This window comes from Buteo buteo, chromosome 11 (assembly GCF_964188355.1).
Source record: "Buteo buteo chromosome 11, bButBut1.hap1.1, whole genome shotgun sequence".
NCBI lineage: Eukaryota > Metazoa > Chordata > Aves > Accipitriformes > Accipitridae > Buteo > Buteo buteo.
This window is the reverse complement of record NC_134181.1, coordinates 27592811-27616092: the sequence shown is the minus strand read 5'-3', so window position 1 is coordinate 27616092 and position 23282 is coordinate 27592811. Positions and strand designations below refer to the sequence as shown.

General features: G+C 40.0%; 1 protein-coding gene across 7 annotated transcripts in view; it reads left to right on the top strand.

Annotated features, from left to right (window-relative positions):
* The window catches only part of ZNRF3 (zinc and ring finger 3), a 137027-nt gene that overhangs the window by 82383 nt on the left and 31362 nt on the right, over positions 1-23282 (top strand). For 5 of the 7 annotated variants that reach the window (XM_075041079.1, XM_075041080.1, XM_075041077.1 and 2 more), the window contains exon 2: positions 10370-10495. In XM_075041079.1, coding sequence (XP_074897180.1) covers positions 10370-10495 — 126 coding nt within the window. Of the gene's footprint in view, positions 1-10369; positions 10496-13263; positions 13355-23282 lie in introns of those variants that run through there. The other 2 variants (XM_075041082.1, XM_075041084.1) reach the window with 2 other exon arrangements.

The window sequence follows — 23282 nt, the reverse complement described above, 5'->3', positions numbered from 1 at the left end:
CTCTACTCAGCTCCTTCCCAATCTTTTATTAAAGTAATATATTGATCTCCATAGAAATTCTTTGGCTTTAAAACAGAATAAACAAACAAATGGTTTGCATGTGTAGGTTGGTAAGGACGAACGTGAGCTTTGATAGCTGAGTGATGTTGGTAGAGGAGCAGTCAGAGCTCCTGTTTTGTATTTGAAAATTGTAACTTTCGACTTGTAAGTTTGGTACATATTTCAGGGAGTGCTTAAGTATAGCCCAATACAGACCCTTGAGCAAGGTCTCATTTTCCTCTTTTCCTAGCACACTAATGCACTGCTTGTGTCTTCTGTCTACTGGAGAACTGCTACAGAATTGTGTCCCATGTTTAAGGTGTGGTTAAGAGCTAGAGCTGTGGGGTTCTTTTGCATGTTATGCATGATCCTATTGGTGTTTATTGTGCAAACATCTCCCCAAGACAGAGGGTATGAAAACTGCTGCTTCATCTGAGAATCAGGGTTAATTCACTTGTAAACCAAAGATGAGAATGTGGCAGGCACTTGCACTGCATGAATCTTGATGTAAGCACCGTCTGCCCCAGTGTGTGGTGTTTTGCCACATCTAAGCACCTCATCAGTAGAAGTAACACCAGTGTTCTAAGCTGGAATTCTTAAATTCCTTAGCTCATGTTGCACTTTTAGTTGATATTCCTGTTTTGGAAACTTGCAATATATTCTGTCTGTTGTAATCTGCTGAGACTACTACAATGTAAGCCTGTGGAGTCCGAGCCGAATCCACCGACTACTTCTGGCTTGATGTGGTGGAGTGCTTTTGTGGACAGAAAGTTTTTTGTCAATGCAGCCCATGTCTTACTGGCCTTGGTGTTGACTCTCTGGATTTTTCTGTATCTTAAATACATGTTTTTCAGAATTGTGCTACTGGGTTGACACTTAAACATAACATTGTTTTATTTAAGAATGCAGACAAAAACATGCCATGCCTGCCTTCTCATCATCTCTTTTATGGTCTTTAGGACAGGGGTAGGTCCCTGGAGCCCTTCTGTGTTATTTTGTGGTCCTAGGTGGTCTAGAAGTTGTACTAACTTTACCACTACAGAAGTATATTTCACTCTTCTCTGCTCCCGGCATGGATCTGTGAGCCATTTTTAGATGTCTCTTTTGTTGCTTTCGCTCTTTCTTCTCCTGCCTGGTAAATTTTCACTTCTGTGAGTAAATCGGTTCTGTGTGCTTGGAGGGATGGTAGTTGCCCAGAGGATGGGACGTGGGTGCTCAGGGCCATGTCAGTCCCTCAGCCAATCCCTGCCCCTGCAGCAGTGTCATTTCTGGTTACTGTTGCAAAACCATGAGATTTTGTGTGGGTTATCCAAATCTTTCTGTCAAATACATAGCTAAACAAAGGGGAAAATACTTCAATTTTGTATTTCAAAATGGGCTGGTACTTCAGAGGCAAGAGAGAACCTTAAAAGAACAGAGATGCTTACCAAGGTGGGATGTAACTTTAGTTCGGACAGGCAATATCAAGTCTCTTTCTGCTAGCATATACTTCAGAATTTTATAGCATGTACTCCTTCCTTCATGGCCATGAGGAAGTCATAATTCAGTTTTTTGGAAAAGGATGCCTTGGTACCCTGGCTTTTGTTCCATGTACTGGGAACTATATGTAATATTGCTCTTTCCATTGGTCCTCTGCCACAGAAAATAAGAAAGTCCTTATGGTAGTGTTACCAACTGAAGTTCCAGATTGATGCAGAGTTACTTAGGGCCCTCTGACATATATGTAAATCTTTACCTGGCTTCACAGATGTACGTATGCTGAATTACCAATAAAAATCAGCCACAGATCCTGTTGGTGCACATTGTGTGTGAGTAGGTAGGACCACCTTTTGTGATACACTCAATGGAACAATGAAAATAAGCAAAAGGTGAATAGGTATCCAGGAGACTTATTAAATCTGAGAGATGCTTTGTTTTTTTTAAAAAATAAAATCAGGTCAACCTCAAATATGGGGTCAAAACCCAAAAATGAATGAAAAATATCTACAGCTTGTATCTCTTTCCCTATTATCTGTCAGGAGATAAAACACCTGATTAGTTTATAGGGGATTAAGAGAGAGACTTAATTAAGAAAAGAATGGGAAGAATAAATAGGTAATTTTAGTGAAGAGGTGGTTGTTTAATTTGACTGTTGCTGTGACCAGAGCACACATTCTAAACGTTGTGTGTGCCTTGCTATGTTTCCATACTACCGTATCACAGGAAGCCTTTCAAGAGGGGAGCAGAGCTCATGTCACTAAAGCTACACAGCTGCTCAGCGAAGGCATGCATGTAACATGGGTAATCTTTCAGCTGTTTTTTTGCCCAAAGGGTGGAAAAGAAAGAACAATGTTTTGTGGCTTGTGGGATTAAAAATGAATTTATAATGAAGAATTCAACCAGAAGAAAGTTTGAGAAGGTAATGCTGAGTCTCAAAAGGCATGTTATTGAAGTTTTAAAGACTGTCCAGGTCTTGTCACCCAGACCTGGCTTGTATTTATTAGAACTGATGTCTTGCCAGGAAAGGAGAAGAGGTGGGATCTGTTACAGTCGTGTTGTTTTGTTTTCAGTGGAACTGAAATTAGGGAATCTGTTTACAGTGTTGACATGCTCTGTGTCTCTGCAAACTACTGGAACTATGTAAGATGCAGAAATGCCAGCCTGGTTTTATCCAAGCTAGCACAGGCCCCAAAGCAATATAATGGGCTCACCCTGATGTGTGTGGACATGACTGTCCTGCTTCCACACCCAAGCCAATAAATATTTGGTGGCATGATATACAATGTGGATTTAATGGCTTGGAGGTTGAAGCTCACTTGTGATCTTCACATGATGTGAATGTACCCTTTGTCTTTTTGTTGTTATTGTTTAGGCCCTTTGGGATCCTTAATTGTAGTGTGAATTGAAAAAAAAAACCACCAACCCAACCCTATGAATGAACCACTGAAGTTGGCTTTCCTGTTAGCCATTGGAGTCTCAATATGAAGTGTGAATGAAATACTGTTGGCTGGGATGTGAAGCCAGATAGAATTTTACGCAGAGAAGAGATTTCTGGGTGGAAATGGCATGCTCAGAGTGATCCACCACAAACATGATGCTAACAATGCTGGTCAGAAAGGTTACTGTAGGGCTTGGTGTCTTTAGGGAGAAGGAGGTTGCAGTAGGTGTGATAGAAATTGGTAGGTTGATGTATAAAGAAGAGGTATGCATTCCCTGCAGAAACAAACACAATAAGGGATTTTTGGAAGTGTTGTAAAAAAGTTATGCAAAAACCCAAATTTTTTTTGAGGTGGGGGAAGTGAGTGTCTTCTTTTGGCAGGTGGGGTAGGGACAGAATTTTGAGGAAGGTGATCAGATTGTCATTTGTAATTTATCCATGAGGCATGAGATCAGGATGAGGTTGATGGAGAAGCTTGTCTGAGTGGAGGTTTAAATGATCTGCATTAAAAACCTGAAATCTGAACAATGTGAACAGATGAGAGCACCCAGAGAGAAGATGAGAAGTGTGCTGTCACAGAAGTCTGTGAGGAGCTCAGAGGAAGAGGTACTGGTGGGTGGGGACAGAGGTCATGCTCCCAAGTTCTGGTCATGATAAGATTAGTAAATTGGTAGATTGTACAACCTGTCATTGACTTCATAATGCCATTTTATTAAAAGAGCTGACACTAGGTACTTGAATATGAGTCCCCTTGATGTGTTAATTGTTACACAGAGCTGATGACTAATGTGTCTGACTTAAACCTTAGCTGAGTATTTGTGTTGGTCCTGTAGATCTTCAGATTCATTGGAACAAATAGTCTAGGAACAGTTCGGCTTTGCAATGCACATGTTTTCAATTGAACGGTGCAATGTTTTTGTCAATTGTCCCTTCCTGAAACATACAGACTTTGAGGGAGCACTGCTGGCATAATATAATTTGTTTTGTTAATTACTCTGGTGAGATTCCAGTGTGATGCAACAAAATCCTCTGGAGTTTGTAGCCTGCAGATGTACCTGCTAAGTTCTCTACATTTGCCAGCACAGAGCCTGCGGCACCCTATTAGTTTTGCTTACTGTTTACACTGGGTTTTGCATTTGGGTTTGAGGTTTCTCATGTGCAAGATCATTTTGCCATTGTGTGGTGGTTTAATAAATTTCAGTCTTCTCCCTGCTTCGGTCTTCTATGCACTGGTAGGAAATGTAAGGTAGACATTCTGTGCCTGGGTCGTTGGACTACAAAATGGAATCCGCTTGCTGTGGTCACATTTGTCCTTGCACAGCAATGGTAGTAGCCAGCACGGCCATGTTGGAGGAGAACTCTTCTGTGACAGTTGTTTGTTTTTGTTTGCTAGCCAGAGCACAGCTTTCTTCTAGTACCTAGCTCATAGTACAAACTTGCTATAGTCTGTGAGCAAAAGTGTGTGTTCTAAATGGGTTCGATTCATGGGTTTGGACAAGAATTTGAAAATTTCTTTCCCTCGGGGTGAATACAACTGTGTGAATGGCATGAGTCCTGCACTGAGGAGATGAGTTCCAGCTTAATTTTTTCCCTTTATTGACAAACTTGCCAAGGATTCCTTTTTTAGGTTCTTGCATTAGGATAGAGTTCAGAAACTTCGTAGGAAATGCAGTTCTTTGGACTAGGTTCAAGAAGCAGGGGCTGTTGGTATTTGGAAAAGGAGTTTCTGAATGCCATATAGTGGTCAGTAAATGCTGAGCAAAAGTCACCTCTTGCCAGAAGAATAATCGATATTTCTCAGATCTCATGCAGTTCTTCATTCTTACTTGTTCTCCAGTTCAGCTTATATACCAAACATTCATATTCCGCATTTGATTTGAAGTCTTGTACAGATTTTCAAAGAGACAGCTCATTTAGTTACACAAATTGGTCTTGGGTTTATTGTGTGTTCCAAAATTCAGTCTCTGGATTTCAGACTTTGTGCCTGGTACCTACCACGTGGCACACATACCTCAGATGATACTAGCTAACATTGTCACGCGTATTTTGCCCGAGGCAGCTGTAAGCACATGACACTCTCTGAGTCTTACTTAATGCATGCAGTTTCTTTAGAGTCTTATTTCTTGGCTGATCTGGTAAAGTGAGATGAGAGGGTTTTCCCCTTAAGATTTTCCTCTAGTCTTTGAACAACATATACCTCTGCTGGACAGGAGAACATACTGGATGTGCTGCTTGCTGTCTGTTCCTACCTTCTTCTGATTGGAAGGTAGGAGCTCTGCAAAGTACACTACAGGAGTGGCCATCCTTTATGATCTTGGAAGCTGCATATAAATTTTTTCATACAACAGGACACAGAGTCCTGCATTTCTATCATGGAGAACCATAGAGACAATGAATGTGGTTAACAGTTTGTCAGAAAGAGATGAGTGCCTTTTTAGGGGTCTCATTATTTCATTTGGGCTGAAGCTAGAGTCAAAATGATCTGGTAATTTCAGCTTCAGTAACTTCTGCTAGCTTATGGTCTGCTGGAGGCAGGAATCAAATAATGTGGCAGTCTCCATTTCAGAAAAACTCTGCTGCTGGTGTATGGTATGAACCTGGAATGAGACTTAAAGGAGCTGTAGGCTGGTTGGTACCTTATTGTGTCCTGGATTGCTCTGTATTTTTGCTGCCATTCATAGAATCACAGAATCATTGAATGGTTTGGGTTGGAAGGGACCTTAAAGATCATCTAGTTCCATCGCCCCTGCCGTGGGCCGGGATACCTTCCACTGGACTATGTTGTTCAAAGCCCCATCCAACCTGGCATTGAACACTTCCAGGGATGGGGCATCCACAACTTCTCTGGGCAACCTGTTCCAGTGTCTCACCACCCCTCACATTGAAGAACATCTTCCTTACATCTAATCTAAATCTACCCTCTTTCAGTTTAAAGCCATTACCCCTTGTCCTATCACTACATGCCCTTGTAAAAAGTCCCTCTCCGGCTTTCCTGTAGGCCCCCTTTAAGTACTGGAAGGCTGCTCTAAGGTCTGCCTGGAGCCTTCTCTTCTCCAGGCTGAACAACCCCAACTCTCTCAGCCTGTCTTCATAGGAGAGGTGCTCCAGCCCTCTGGTCATCTTTGTGGCCCTCCTCCGGACCAGCTTGCTCAGGTCCACGTCCTTCTTACGCTGGGGGCCCCAGAGCTGGATGCAGTACTGCAGGTGGGGTCTCATGAGAGAGGAGGAGAATCACCTCCCTTGACACACTTCTCTTGATGCAGCCCAGGATGCGATTGTCTTTCTGGGCTGCAAACACACACTGCCAGGTCACAGTCTGTTTTTCATCCACCAGTACCCCCAAGTCTTCTCCGCAGGGCTGCTCTCAATCCACTCATCACCCAGTCTGTATCCATGTTTGGGATTGCTGTGACCCATGTGCAGGACCTTGCGTTTGGCCTTGTTGAACTTCATGAGGTTTGCACGGGCCCACCTCTCTAGCCTGTCCAGGTCCCTCTGGATGGCACCCCTTCCCTCCAGTGTGTTGACCACACCACACAACTTGGTGTCATCGGCAAACTTGCTGAGGGTACACTCAATCCCACTGTCCGTGTCATCGGCAAACTTGCTGAGGATGCACTCAATCCCACTGTCCATGTCTCTGACAAAGATGTTAAATAATACTGTTCCCATTACAGACCCCTGAGCCATTGACCTCAACATTTTGAGTGTGACCATCCAGCCAATTCCTTATTCACCGAGTGGTCTACCCGTGAAATCCATGTCTCTCCGATTTAGAGACATGGATGTCATGTGGGACAGTGTCAAATGCTTTGCTCAAGTCCAGGTGGATGACGTCAGTTGCTCTTCCCTTATCCACCAGTGCTGTAACCCCATTGTAGAAGGCCACCAAATTTGTCAGGCACGACTTGCCCTTAGTGAAGCCGTGTTGGCTGTCACCAATCATCTCCTTATTTTCCATGTGCCTTATCCTAGTTTTGAGGAGGATCTGCTCCATGATCTTGCTGGGCACAGAGGTGAGACTGACTGGCCTGTAGTTCCCCGCGTCTTCCTTTTTTCCCTTTTTAAAAATGGGGGTTATGTTTCCCCCATGTTATGTTTTCCCATCTTCCTCTCAGATTAGTTCTCATATTTGTTTCTTCTGGTCATGCCTCTTCCTACAGGAAAGAGAATTTATTCTGGACAGTTTCACTCTTTCCATGAGCGTTTAACCATGAAGCTCACCTGAGCCCTATAAACATTAGTTTGCTGATAACTACTTTGGAGTGCTAAATCCTGTGCCTTGCCCTTACCCTCCCCAAAAGCATCAAGTTAATATTCCTATCATGGTTTTTCTTCTCTATTTAGTAAAGTCTAAATTCATAAGGAATTGTTAGCTGTGGCACCCCAAAGGCCTAGCAAGGCTTTTTGTTTAAGTGATTTGTCAGTTCTTGATAGATATATGGAGGTTATTTGAGTTTTGAAGGCTCTGCTGCTTCCAGGCCTATGATTTTTGTCTACTAAACTGTGGATAGATCCTTTTCCAGACCACCTAGCTTTGTGAAGAAGACAGGAGTGTTCAGAAATGCAACTTTGATTTTGCTAAATGCCTGGGTGCTCTGTACCACATAGAATACGTGTCCTGTGTGTGAAGGTGAGGTGCTTGAGCTAGGGTATGCCGAGTGCTTGACTGTTGCAAATTCCTTACTGTCTTGAAAACCCTTTTCAGAGGCCTTTAATATTCTACACTGCAAATATTTAACTATCTTTGGAATTGTGTGTAATTTGCAGCTTTTTTCCTCTAAATAGGAAGGCTGTCTTCTCAGGTGTTTGGGGCATTGTTGTTGGAGACAGGGTGTCAGCCAGTATTGTCATTGAGAAGGGGACAAAATCACCAGTTTCTTTTTAAAGGTAAGGAAACACAGGCTTTGTAAAAGGAAGAGAAGAGTCTCTTTTAAGTTTGGGCTTATCCAGATTTCCAGGGACATAACTGCAGAATGTGCTTGGTGACTATGATCTAAAGGGCTACTCACACTTGGAAGCTGTTACAGAATAACAGTATTCTGCAGGAAAGTGGCTGCAAAAAGAATTTTCTATTCCTCTTGGCCTTCTTCCAAGATGTTTTCTGGACAGAAGTGGGTAGAGACAGTATTTTTTGTATGGCTGGGAAAAAAAGACCAAGACTTGCCATCTCATGACAGTGTATAGAAAGATCCTGAGCTGTTCATATGCTGGTTTGTAACACTATAATGTCTTATCCTGGCAGACAGAAAAAAAAGGACAGAAGTGTGGAAATTTTCTTTTAATCATCAGGACTTTTTTGAGGTGATAGAGTTACGAAGTAAAATGTTCCTCCTCTGTTGGTTTACTGTTTGTCTGCTCTGTAACAGTAACCCACTTAAAATTTGTGCGGCTCTTTTTGAAGTTATTTTAAACCCTCAGCAATGTGTACAGATTTTGTAACCTTGGATAAAAGCACCTGAGTCGTGGTTTCAGTTTTGCCCTTTCAGGCATGTGGAAAGTGCCCCAGCACATTTCAAGTATTTTGAGCTAGAAACTTCTTAGATATGGGTTATGGTTTCAAAGCTCAATTGATACAGAGTACGTCAAGGGAATTACATCAAGGGAATAGTTCTCTGTTTCTTTAGATATTTAATATAGATTAAAGCTTTCAGTTTACTTAAAGGATCCCATGGACTCCTTTTGGGGTTAATTATGTTGGAATATATGGCCTGGCAATTTTGGAGAGAGCACTCTCTGGCTGACTCCCTTCTCTGTTTTTATGTCTGTGCTGAAGAGTTTATCCATCAGATGCTGAATTTAAGGAGTGGTTCATCTTTCAGTGATAGTACCTGTCCCAAGCTTTTAAACAGAGTAAGCTGAACTGCTCATCCATGTGAGTCTGTAGACAGCTCAGTAGCGTGTAATGGTAACTCAACAAAAAAAAAGAGGAAGGGTGAATGAGGAGTTGGGCAGAGGATTCTACTCTTGTCTGCCTAGTATTGTGGTGTTTTGTTTTTTTTCTTAAAATACGGGTGGATTGGTGATGAATCTTGGAAAATAATGAGTAGGAAAACTTCTGTATTGTGTCAGAACACCATCATGTTTCCATATTTCGCAGTAATCACTGAAGTTACTCAGAAAGTCAGGGCACCACAAGTTAATATAAATAGCTCTCCTTGTATTGAATCACTTGCAAAATGAAAGTCAAGGTACAAGACATGGGAGAAAGGACAAAATGACAAGCTGGTGATGCAGAAGAGATGGCAGGATTAGTGACCATTACATGGTGCTACTTTGCATGGATTAGTGAGAAGAATATATGTAAATTATTGAGCGGTATAATCTCCTCCCATTATAATCAGACACCAGGAAAACAAAATTGTCACAGTGTTGATACCAGTTTGTTGTTTTCTTCAGCTCGTTTGGCAAAGGTGAGATTTAAGGAAAGGCATGAAGCTGAATAAAGTACAGACTTTTTTTGCAAATAAGTTTTTCTGCATATATATTAAAGCCTGGGCAACTCTTAGGCAAGGGTCTGTGAAAAATGTGAGATTTTAGTTGAGGGAAAAAGAGAACAAGGAGAACATGGTAAATAATGTAAGAAGTTAAATGTTTCACACCCTAGTTTATACACAAAGATATTATCCTAATGAAGGACAACAAACTTGGAAAAGACAAAGAAAGTTAAAAAAATTGATGCGTAGGAAGCTCCTTGCCATAGTGAAATTAGAGTAACTACATAGTGTTGGAAGGTGGAGGAAGAGATTAAGTATCTGAAATTAAAGCAAATATGTATTGTTGACTTGTGTAAGAAACATAAATATCTAAAAGGACACTGAAGTTTCTTACTCCATGGTATCTCCCCCTCATTTGGGTTCAGAAAAAACTAGGGACTGTTCCACAACAGTTAGGAAGTTTCTTGTACCTTACTTTGAACTACATGATAGGCATGTTCCAAAGGATGACAAACAGTTAATATTGTGCAAATATTTAAAAAAAAAGTGGTAATGCCTCTCAAACATTGGTTCTGGATCTTATAACATGTAAAGCGTTTATGAGTGACTCTGCAAAATAGTTTCTATGATTTTTGTTGGTTTGCAAGGAAAGGTGGTTTGCAATATAAAGGGGAGCTTTGTATTGAATTATTTTATATCTGAGAAAAGGACTTATAATCGCATTTAATTGTGAGCCTTAAATGATTTTTCATGAGCAAGATGACAGTGAGCTCACATAACATGCCAAGATTTTGTACTCCTAGCATGCTTCAGAAACGTACTGAATTCTTCATATATGCAGCCTTATGTTTCAGTTTTTCTGGTGTACCTTAGTAAATAAAAGTGTATTTGTTATAAATTAAGGTATTCAAAAGCAATCTGTATGTTTTTTGAATTCTACTGATTGGCTAAAGGTTTCTTTCTGATTCTATTTCAGATGCATCCACTTGGACTGTGTAATAGCAATGATGAGGAAGACCTATATGAATATGGCTGGGTAGGAGTGGTAAAACTGGAACAGCCAGAGTTGGAGCCTAAGCCATGCCTTACTGTCCTAGGAAAGGTAAGGGGGTAGATTGGGGTAAATGTTACATGTAACTGTTTCTCAAAAGGGTTAGTTCCTTTTTGAGAAAAATCAGCAAGAAATAAAACAAGAGAAAACTCACTTTACTCCATGAAATATTCCCGTTTTGCCTATTTTCACACTAGATGCTTCAGGGAAAGATAACGTCATAACTCAGTTGATAGAGATGGTGATGTGGAGCTGAGTGCACACATTCCCGTTTTGAACTGTGTAGGAACCTAACAAAGACGTCTGCAAAAATGGCTGTTTAGCAGAAGCAGTATTGGAGTAGAAATAGGGTGAACTGCAAGCGTGATGCTAACTCGATCAAAGGAAGCTTCTTATCAAAAGCAGTCAAAATTAAAGCATTTTATTGGTTTTCCTTAGGTACATTTTTTTCAGAAGACATACATTAATTTCCTTTTTGGGGGTAAGAGGAGTCTTCAACCCTAGAAGATATTTCTTTGCTTTAATTGCAGGATAGATATCTCTAATAAGAAGTGAATCTTACTGGTCAAAGAAATAAAAATTTTAATCTTGCTGGAATCTCTCTGTGGAATACAGCCTCTGGAATCTAAATTCCTTGCAAAACATCTCCCTTTGTTTTAGGGGGTGAAATCAGTAAGATACCATTACTGCTGCTGGATATGTTAAAAAGGAAAGCATAAACCTGTCATTTTTTTGTTCTCAGCCTAGAATGTTTGAGGATTGAGGTTATTATATGTTGACATTTGAAGTCTAGAGTAGTTGAAGTGTGTGAAAGAGTGCAGGCCACAAGTTCTTCCAGTAACTGAGTGGTTGAAAATGCAAAAAATCTCTGGGGTCATCGTAAAATCCAGCTGGCTCAAGTTCCTGAGTCTTCGGTAGTATAGTGTTGGTGACTTCAGGTGAGCAGTGAAAATGTAGTATATCAAGCAGAAAATAAAATCCTAGGTTGACATTTTATAGGTAAAACTTGTCTCTGTATATTTATAAACAAAACTTCTAAACCCCCCACATTTCAAAGGAGATGGGAAACGATCTGCTTGTCTAAAATTTGCTGCAGGTTTAGCTTGTGTACATGATGAGAAACATCTCTTTAAGAAGTGACTACCCTTTCTATTGAATTTTAGCATAATACAACTTTTTTCCTAACTTGGAATAGTGTTTCTGTATCACAGAAATTCCAGCTGATGCTTCTTTGCTCTTAGGAGGATAAAATCTGAGGATAAGGTCTCGTGAGGATGGAAATTAGAGAAGACTGGGTACTGAAAGATGCATAGTGGTCCATAATTAAACTCCAGGAGTAAGCTGAGTCTTGGGGAAAGCCATTTAAGGAAGGAATCTGTTCATTCCCTCCTGTCAGGCTCTTGAAAAGCATATGAGGAAGTAGGTGGGCAAAATGGATGAAGAAAGTGGAAACCATAGATATCCTGTAGAAACAATGCTATAAATATTTTCTGACATAGTGGCATTGCTTGCCTGACCCACTGCTATGTACCCAAATCCCACCATGTCCTTTATGTTCCCCATGTCCCCAAAGCCACACCGATCTCTAGAATGAGGACACCTCAGTATCTGCCGATCCTAGCTTCCTGAAGCTTGGCCTGCTGAACAGCAGACCCTGGATTTGCTTCGGGAGCTCTGTAGCATCTACTTTGATGCATAATGATAGTGATGTGAGTCCTGCACAGGGTGCGTCCAGAGAGTTTGGGCACAATGTTTCCTGTGTTTCCAGTTTAAGTGCAGTAATCTTAACAGGTGAAAAAAGAGTGGCCAAGGTTCTAGGCAATACTTGCTTCTCAGTAACTGTAATGCATCTCCTTGTTCTGTATTTTCATGTTGTCATTTATCCTTCTCTTGCTGAAATATTTGTTCCCTATTTCATGCTTGCTGCTGTAGTTTTTCCTCTCCATCTTTTCTCTGCAACCCTTCTGCTCAGTCCTCCCTATGCTCAAGTTATGTCCTGAGTTAGAAGGACTTCTCAGAATTCTTTAAATATTGTTGAGTGCAGATAGCAGCAGGAGCATCAGCCATGAGCTTTTTGCAGGTCTGTCAATTAAGTCAGCCTGGTTATCTTACCAGTGGGAACAAATTGCATTGTGATTGTCTGGATCTCTGAAAAGTTCAGTTTCCATGCAATTTGGTGCATATGGCTACATGAGAATTCAGTTTGGCCTCTAAACTGTTTTGCCTGAGTAAGTATCAAACCTGCTGCATGTGTCTAGGTGTCCTCTTCTGGTTGTTTTTAGGATTTGGCAGCTGTTTGACTTAAAAGAAAACATGGAAAGGGAAGGGAGAGAGGGAGAGGGAGAGGAGCACAAGGGAGGGGAGAGGAGAGAGGGCAAGGGAGGGGAGAGGAAAAATGGAATGAAAAGGAAAAAGAAAAGGCAAGGCAAGGAAAGGAGAAAGGCAAGGAGAGGGGAAAGGAAAATAAAATAAAATGGGGGAGGGGTGGCCTTGAACAGAAAAGGGGAGTGGAACTTCTTCCATTTAGAAAAGGAGGAAGAAATCAAGGAGTACAAGCCTACTGTTTGTTCCTCATTTAGTTTGATTTATCCTGCCCCCAAGGTGACTTGTCATGCACTGTTTGACTTTCCAGACAAATACTGTGTTTGCCTTTCAGTAGAGTTGTGGTAAGCTCTTGCTTTTCCAAAATTCTGTGAAGTAGGCCTGCCCAACTGCAACATCTGTTGTGAAGATAACGTGGATGTTACAAGATGCAGGGCTGATGCAACATTTCAGAAATGTACTGGATTCTTGGATATATGAAGTGTTGCATTTCAGCTTCTCTGGTGTTGCTGATATCCAGATATTAAGCAAGTGAGATAAATGGCAAAGCAACCCCTTGTTACACACACATCTGCATGAATGACTCAGGTGGGTAACAGTAAGACTTCATTGAATGTGAATATTCTTACCTCCTTAAGAGATGTAGTAGAGTGCATAAAATTGAGTATATAAGGCATTTGAACTTCTAGACCACAGGAATTCTGCTTTGTCTAGTGAAGTCTGACTGTGTGATCAATTATACTGCCTGCTGGAAGCAGATATATCTCCCCTTTTCAGTTCCTGTTTAATTCCTAATGCTGGAATTGCCATTGGGATCTTCTAGTACCTATTCTTAGATCTTAATTCCATTAGAAGCCATTCTGTGAAATGAAAGCCAAATCTTGTATGTTGGGAAAGCGATGTGGTTGGATCAATTTGACCTATTGATTTGATAGTAGGAAGAAAGTTGGTGCTAGGAAGGTGAGAGAAGTTAAGGACTTGCTTTCTTTTAAAACTGTCACAGGCATAATTGAAAATCTGCCTCAACAATTTAGGGCAAAATAAAGCTGCCAGGGCAGTTGTCTGTGTATACAATTCCCTTTCCAGCTTATGGCACATGTGTACAATTCTCTTTCATTTGGACACTCTTCACTAAGAAAGCTAGTTTGGATATCCTCATCTTTGCTATGAACTAAGAGGATGTGCATGGAGAGTTATCCTGGCTCAGCTGACAATTACTTTGCCTATCTTACATACATAAGGAATGGTTAACCTTGTCAGTTTAAGCCTATCATAAATGAATGTGTTTAAAAGTTCAGACTAACTCAAACGGTAAAAGAATTTGCAAGTCCTGTTTTAAGGGAGCCAATTTAAACTCGTTTCACTAAAACTGGTAAACACTTGTTTTGAGCAATATAGTAGTAGAAGCAAAAAGGTTAAATGCTTGTGTCTCTATGGTGGAATGCATGCATATATGAAGGAATAAATTATGAGGTTTTGTTTCATTTAATAGTAAAGGAAAAGAAAAAAAATAGAGATGACATTGTGGAAAGTTTGGAATATTGTGAAGTAGAATGTAGAGACTACTTAAAAGCAGTTTGTAGAGCTAAATTCCATGACACAGAAATCTGGTACAAAGATGTATGATTTTATTCTTATTGTTGATTTTGGTTGTTGTGGTCTTTTTTGATTTGGGGTGTTTTGGGTTTGGGGTTTTTTTTTGGTTTGGTTTGGTTTTTTTTGTTTTGTTTTTTGTAAAACCCTGGTCCGTGTTTTCGGAAGTTTCACTCCACTTGTTTATCCATGTGCTAAATGGGATTGGTAGCTGTACAGAATTTAATGTGTCCATTTCCATATAGATTTTTTAATTGCTCATCCTTCTTAGTCAGATTTATATTGTGTGATGGAAATGAAAGATTTTTAAAAAATTTATCTCCTGTTAGAGCGTCTGTGAAAACTGGACCCTGATTGGGAAAGGGGTGTGTGTGGCAGCTGTGATTTAACATTGCCTTTGATCACAGTGCAGCCCTGTTTGAGGCAATGCTGCATGCAGGCAAAGCAAAGGCCTGGGTTTTACTGATCTCATGAGCTCCTGAATAGGGCTAGAAGGGGAATGACAGAGGAAGAAGAAAGCTTTGGAAATGAAAAGGAAACCCCGTGAACCCGACCAGCATTATTGGCTGGATTTGCCTACTAGGGAGCCGCTCAGTTTCTGCCAGGCTAATTCTGCTCCAACTTCTCTCCCCTACACCCCCGACCCCACCTCCCCCTCTCTCTTTCCTTCTTTCAGACTTTTTTTGTTTTTGAGGCATGGCTGCAGTAACTTGGTTCTCAGGCTGGGAACCCACTGAGCTGTTGCCATGGTCACTGGGAAGCTCTTCGCACCATGTGCTTCAAAGGGAACCTTTCCCCTCCTGGAATTCCTGCCTCCTCTGCCTACAGCACAATCAGGCTCCTTCTCCTTTGCCTGCCAGAGCACGTGCTCCGCCAGGGCAGCTTTGCTCTGAAGGAAGGGAAAAGCAGTGTTCCCTACAATACCTGTTGCGTGCCCACATCCACTGTATTGTGATGGCAGTACCTGCCTGTGTCCTGCACATTCCAATACGTGGCCCTTCTGTTCTTCCCCCGCCCTAGTCATTTTTGAAGCAAATGACATCTGTCCAGACAGTGAAATACAACCCAGCAACACGATTGGTTTTTTTATTTCAGTACAGGATAGCTAGTGAGAAAATACCGAAGATTTGCTTAGAAGTCATACTTCTTCCCTTTCTGCAGGCTTGAAAGTCCACAGGGAAGGATTTTGATCTGTTTCTCTTCCAGGGACTGCTGAAGGGACTCTTCTTCTGTATTAATAGGATGTGTATATTTGAGGATGTGCATCTGAGTAGAACCTAACAAAGAGAGGATGTCTCTGCTACTACAGCTTCCTGTTTTCTTCAGATCAAAGGCATCTGTAATATGAGGAAATTCCTAACAGTTCTTCCAGTATCCATTCACTTATTTTCTCTCTTTTAAGAGTTTATTTACAAAAACATTTACACAAATACTAACTAGAAGAATCTCTTGTTTTGCCACATCATCATTATGATTATACTACTTAGGTTGGGGCCAAAATCGTAATAACTTCAGTTTGCATTAAATAGTCTAACTGTGATTCCTAATCTTTTATCTAACAATTTAGTTTAAATATAAAGATTCTTATAAGGTAGTCAAACAAAAAATCATGGGGCTACGTTGGTAGTTTAGTTCCTGAATAAAGAGTGATCTGTTCTAAGACTTGAGGAACAAGAGGGCCTGTGGGGAGTCAATTTTAATCCTTTTACTTTTGGAGTTGCTGAAAGTAATAAAAAAAGAAAGGCAAATCAAACAAATTGATTTACACCTTAATATTAATAGCCTAAATTAAGCATACAGTTATAAGTGCAAATTAGAATTGCAGTGACTATATAAGCATACCTTTTGTTTCTTAATAACATTTGTAGTTTTATATGCGCTTTGGATAATTTCCTGTAGAAATTGATTCCGTGCAGTTGTAGAAATGCATATGGAATTTAGGCAAACGCTCCTCCATGCTAAACTTATTCAGAAATTAGGACTGAACTATGCAGTAGATTAAGATCTAAAATTAATGAGAGACATGTCTAAAACCATTGATCAATGTTTCCAAAACTTTTCTTGTTCAGATACTTCCAACTGGTAGTGACAGCTGCAGTAACCCACCCTATGGCGGGTCTTGTGCCACATGCAGTAGAAGATACTGTCACTTTAGGAAAACTTCTTACATCCATTGAAGTAGTTGACATTCCACTTGTGGTATCTATTCCACAACTGGGGACCTTTGCTGCCTTCTGTTTGTCAGCCCATGTTTCTTTGTAAAAAGCATCTAAAAAGCCTTTGGAATTCATTTTGAGGCAGTAGTCTCAAAATCTATGGCAAAATTTAATTGGTATGGCTGAAAAGTAATAGTATGGGTGACTTTTAAGCTGGTTGGTTTGTTTGTTGGTTGGTTTCTTTGTTTCTTTCACTGTGTGGCTACATGAAGGTTTGTGTTGGCAGCGTAATGTCCGGTGGAGGTAGGAACAAGTAAGAGGACGAGGGTAAAGGGACTGCTCTTTCTGATGGCAGTGCTAGCCTAAATGCATGTCAAACTACAGATTGAGAAAAGTTGTTCAGCAGTAGAAACTTAATACTGGTTGTTTTGAACTCTCAGGCATTCTGTGTTAAGAAGGAAGTTGTTATGAAGCAGAAGAGAAGTTTCTTGAATCAGACTAGACTCCTTTTGCTGTGGACTAGTTGTTAGATCTACTTTGCATATGCCAAATATGCCAAAACTCTGACTAAAGCACAAACTACGTTGTTTATCAATTCCATTGTTTTGTAATGAAAAAAAGAGTATGCGTTTTGAGGGGGGAAAATAGCATCCTGGCTAGTGCTAAAGACTCTGACCTTCCGAATCAGTCATGTTCTTTAATAGTCTCCGTTAACTTTGCATTTAAAATTTTCATTTCCATGGCCTGTTGTCCTAGCACTGCCTAAAATTAGAGTTAACTGTGAAAAGAAGTAGTAGATATAATTGTAACCCCTGCCATGCATTGTTTTTTCTTACTGTATTTGTTCTAAAGAATGAATGTATTGAGAAACAGAGAGAACTACCATTTTCCTGAAACGCCAGAGAAAAACATAAGTGCTGTAATATCATACTGATCGTTTCTTGTTATTCCCCACTTCATTATCATTTATAATGCCCAGGACACCTGAAATATTATCAGCCATTTTAAACAACCATAAAACATCTTTAAAAAATGATACTTGAAGTGATACTGCTACTTGTGCAAATATTTCTGGTGTCATTTATCTTTTGACATTCTTGTTTCTTACTTCCCCAGGGTTAGCAGTGTGGTCAGACCTCTACAGCATATAGACATAATGATTTCTGGAGTTCTAAAAAAATTACATAGATGAGGTCAGAAGAGGGGATAATAATGGTTTTTCAGGAAGAAGCTGGACTTTCATAATGACAGACAGAAATAGTCAGTTCTCATAATCTTCCTGATAGGGACTACTGTGTATTTTTGAACACCACCACCAAAAAAAATCACATAAAGAAAAATGCTTTTGCCAAAAGCTCAGTGTATTTCTGCTTCCCATCTCCTTGCCTCTTCTTCCATCCCCCATAGACCGTACTCTAACAACAAGCCTATTTTAACAAATTAAAAAAGGGATTTGTGTTGTGTATGGATCATACAGTGAAAGATGTAAAAGGAAAGAAAAGAGCTGGGTCAAAGCCAAAGAGGGGAGTGCTCAAAGGAATGGACAAACAAGGGCTAATCAGGTTATGCAGTTCAGAAGTAGATCTATGAGGTTTTAATTTATGGGTGGTGGTGTGCCCTTTCCATTGGTAACTAGTGCCAGCAACCTGTTATTGTATTATTTTATTAACTTGCTTTTTGTGTTCACTGTCCAGTTATGAAAAGCAACAGCTATTCATGAAGAAAGGCCATCTCTTATGTTTCTCCCTCTGGCACTCATTAGATTTGCTATTGTTGGATTGTTTACTTTAAATAAATGTCCACTTTTAGAGTTGAGTCCTTAGCAGTCCCCACCGCCATCTTCACTCCTTTCCAACCAACTGTGGAACACAGCTGCTTCTCCCTTAAGCTAAAGAAGCAGCTGTTGTTGTACAACATGTGTTACTGGAGTCTTTGCTCAGTCAGAACTCCCAGTGAAATTTATGGAAGTCCAGGCTGAGTAAAGACTAAGGAACAACTTTTTAAGATATGCCGCACATACAAATAATAATAATAATAATAATAATATGTAAATGTTTTATGTCTCTTAAGTTTTTGGACCCTCATGATTCTGTGTGCCTTGTGAGCCTCTCAGACATTGAGAGATATTTTTATTTTACATGAAGAATCTACCTATTTCTCTAACAGGAGAAATGCACAATGGCAGACATGTTAGAAGAACTACAGAAATGGAGTTTGAAGCAGAAAAGTGAGTGGGCAAGTAAGTGCAGCTATGTTGGAGTACAGAAATGAGCATAAAAGAAGGCTGGCAAGCAGAATCAGATAAATGGATCAGAAAGTGAAGAAAATAAGGAGCAGATATGGAGGCAGGGAATGGAATTATTTAGGACTTCACAGATGAGTGACACGCCTAATTTTGGTGCCCTAAGAGACAGAAGGCTTTGAAAGAAATTGGAGAACTGGGGAATGTAACCAGAGCTGCATCAGAGGGACTTCAATATTCAGAGTAAAAGATGGGCAGATACAATCGGCAGTGGTAGAAAATAGTGGATCATAAGAAATTGCAGACATAAAGTAGGACTGTTTTGCAATGATTTTCACAGGATTGAAAGGGAGAAAAGAGAAAATATAACACAAATTGTGCTTCATATCCTACTCCTTTGAGATAATTTGCCAGAAGTTGTTTTTCTGCTCTAAACATTTTGTCTTCATGATGGGCAGGTGGATATTATCTAGAGGTGCCTGTTTGAATGGCATTGATGTTTTAATGTTTGTACTACGTTCAACAAATCAACTCCAAATGAAGCAAGTGATCATACTGTGAACTCAAAATAAGTATGAAGTGGGCTTTTTGGTCAACGTAGGGAGCACTAACTGAGCCATTTGCAATTCTAGCAGGTTATTTCTTGAAGATTAGAGTTGGACATATTTGTGGCATGAATTCTCTAGACAGATTAGGTATATATTATCAACATTTGCATAGCTGTTGCCTTAGAATTGCTCAATATGGATATGAAACTCTCACCAAAACTATTAAAAATACCAAAAGCATGTATGTATTCTAGCGCATTAGTGTCTCAGTTGTTGGCCCATTGGTGTTTTGTTCAATTGGTAAGCCAAGAGAATACATGACAGAAGTTTAATTTTTCAAAATGCTCAAAGAACTTAGTCAGCTTTGGGTAGGAAAAAAGATGGGCCTTAGCCCCGAGGATCCAAATAGTGAGCTTTTAAGAGGTGGAGAGGGAAGGCATTTGCGAAGAGTACAGAATGCATAGACTCTTAAGTCCATGAACAGTGTTGAAACTCCCAGAGGGTCCCTTCAGCTGACTGTAAGGGACTAATGAGCCAGCCTGGCTGTTTATGGGCTGTGGTTAACCTCTTGCAAGTTAGGATTTCCTGTCGCCAGCAATGAGCTGTGACCGCCAGCACCACAGTGTTAATGATGAGGTAGGGGCTGATGAATGGCTGGACTCCAGACAGCAGCCTTCACTGGCAAAGAATCAAGTGGCTAGAGGGGGAGAAACATTGATGTCTACAAGAGAAATAATGCAAACTCCAGAACCTATAATTCCCATGTTTAAAAAAAGAAAGGGAGAAAGAAACTGGGGACAAATTCAAACCAAGTGAAGCTTTTATCTCTGCATTCTGAATAGAAAGATTGTTCTTCAGCAAAACTGGCTGCAAAAAGCCAGGCCAGTTAAAACAATATGCAGGCTGCTTGCCTCCAAGTAACCAGAAATTGTTGGCTCAGAGTAGCCTGCTCTGAGGAGCCAACCTGCTGGGAGACGTTATCCAAGCAACAGCCTGAATGTAATTCCTCCCGCTGTGGAATGGCTCTTTGGCAAATGAAGACCCTAATTAGAGATGGAAGGGTTTCTATTTTGTTTTTCTTTAATCCTTACCCTGAGGCCTCTGCAATACAGCCATGTCTCTGCTTGTGTGGAGAGAAGTTTCCAGTTTCCCTTTGTAACAAAAATCCTCCACCTTTTTTATTCTTTTCCCCCCCTTCTTTTTATTTATTTATTTATTTATTTTTAATCAAGAAACTAACAACAAGGGCCCACCACAGTTTGGGACCTTGAAACTAATCTAATCCAAAACCAAGAATCGCTGTCACTGTTTGAAAGAAAGTCCATGTCATCTTATATTAGCCAGCCCATGGAAAGTTGCTAGATAAACTGGAATACAAGCCCACCATGCATCTTTTTACTACTGAACCTATTACCCAAGACGATTCTTCTAGTAGAGAGGGAGAGGGAGCATCTCACTGAATCAGTAGTGTTCTGCTGGATACCAGGGGAATTTTACATGGCTTTGCTGAGATTGAAGTCCCTAACTGGGAGTTACATGCACATTCTGTAGTCTTGGATGCAGATGCTCATCCCCGACTTTTGAGGACAGAACCTCCAGGGGAATGCGCTACAGCATTTTAACCTTAATATGTGTAGAAGTGAAAATACATTTGCTGCTTGACAACTCACCTTGGTATATATGATGTCTGTCTGAACATACTCTCACAGACTGCATGTAGGCATTTAAAAACCCTGCAAAGAGCACTGCATTTTCTGTCACTATTGAGCCTTGGATCTACTGTTTCATCACCTCAGATGATGATTGTGTTTCTCTAAAATGTCCTTGTTTACAGTAGATATCAACCTATGGATGAAGGCCAGCTACTTGAGGATGAGACTAAGCAAGACAGATGACACTAAGCAGAAGACACTGTGAATTCCTATCAGTTTCTTACATTTGAAAATAGATATATACCCAAAATTGGCCCGAATCACTCCTAATTTTTCATGCTTAGTTATGCTTGCTTTCATTTCTTCTCAGCACTTTTGGTGGGCTGTGGTCATATTCATATCTTGTCTTACCATCCAGATAGAGTATAACAGTATGATATTAATGAGCCGAAGCTCTTCAGCCTTTTGAATCATTTTTGGTTAATTTAGATGTGTCAGTATATCTTGGATAGTCTACTGTAAATGCCTCAGACCTGTTCTATACTCTTTACATAATTTCACACGGGCTGAATCTGTTTGAAATTTCTCCTCTTTTCTAAAATATTTAAATATTTACCTAAAGCATTGGCTTGGGAACCATGGCCCAAAACTGTTGTTTTGTTGAAAAGAACTTTCTGCAATAAGGTGAGGCTTATTTCTCGGCAGGATTGAACTTCCCCATTGAATTGACTGAGTTTGGATGGAATTCCTGCAGGACTTAAAATTTTTGAAAGTTTTGCCATCTCCTGTTCTACATGCAAGACATAATTCTTATAATTGTTTTTCCTTTTAATGTATATACATACCAATTTATAATTTTAAGGCAGTATTCTATTAGAGCACATGCCTTGTGTATCTGAGATAGGAGGAACTTTGGTACATTCTGACTATTTACACAGCTCGGGTACTAGAGGGATAGCTTCATACAGTGGTCTAGGTTAATAGTTCCTTTAATTCACAACTTCCCCAACACTTTCCCATATCTCCTTTTTTCATTGACTTCTCTCAGCACCACAGCATCCTTTTACGTATGTTTACATAATTATCTTAGGTCTAGTTTGCTGTTTCTAGTTCATCTACTTTCAGTACACCGTCAATGCAAAGATAGAGTTAAGAATTATCTGGGTTGGCTGTAGTGGTATTTTATAGTATATGATCCTTTTGTACGTAATTTCCAAAATATACTCATCTTGTGACTGTTGTATTTTGGAGGTAACTGTATATAGGAATTCTGTTGCCCTGAAAAAGTTTGAAGGGCTATAAAATCTACGGTTGGACTTGATGATCTTAAAGGTCTTTTCCAACTTAAACAATTCTATGATTCTAAAATGTAGCAGCATTTCTGTGTAACACCATCGATTGTCATAAATGTATCCACCCACTTCTTGCTGAGTGTGCTACGTTCTCTGTGAGTATGTTACCTAGTTCAAGACCTCAGTCCCCTCCTTTGTTCTCTTCCAGTGCTAACCCTTCTCATGGTGACTGTGTCTTCTCATAGCAACAAGACTGCTGGCCCACAGAATGGTCTGTGATAGCAGAGGGCAGGTTTTGGGGAATGGAGCCCTATGACTCTGAAATGTACCCCAAGAGACTTGTAACCAGCAGCCTTTGCTGTGTTCAGGATTAAATAAATGTCTTTTTCATGTTGTTTTTACTTAGTCTAGACTCAGAACTGATCACAAAGTTTCTCTGTAATGCCAGAAAAAAGAGATACTTTTAGTTTTTTCTTCCTTATTTTAACTATCTGAGAGCATGTCAGTACTGAATGGTATGGATCCCATTGGTATATACTGTTGATGTGATTATGTACTGCGTGAGGTGATATTTTTCTTAAACTAGAAGTACATAGTTTTAAATTTTTTTTACAGAGAAGTACATTGATTTTTAATTGTGATTATATTTTTTAAATTTAAAAATACTGCTTTGCACTTTCTATTTCTGTATTTCTTAACTGATAAAGCAACTGTCGTAATGTCGTATAAGGCAGTATCTATAGGGCACATGTATAAAACATATCCCAAAGTGCCAGAGAAGTTGAGTTGAGTGTTCCAGTCAGGAAGGGGTTTTATGCTTGTGTGATACTCAGGGATTTGACTACCTTGTTGTGATATTCTGCCTTTGCTGTCAGACAGAAACCTGAAAGTTCCTTTTTCATTATCTCAGAAAAGGTTTGAAATGGCATCCTGCTTATGCTTGGCTTAACTTAGTTTCTGGAATTACTGGGGAACTGTATATTAACAGGGCTGAAGCATCAGTTGGTTAATTTGTAATTTCTGCTGTTTGCAA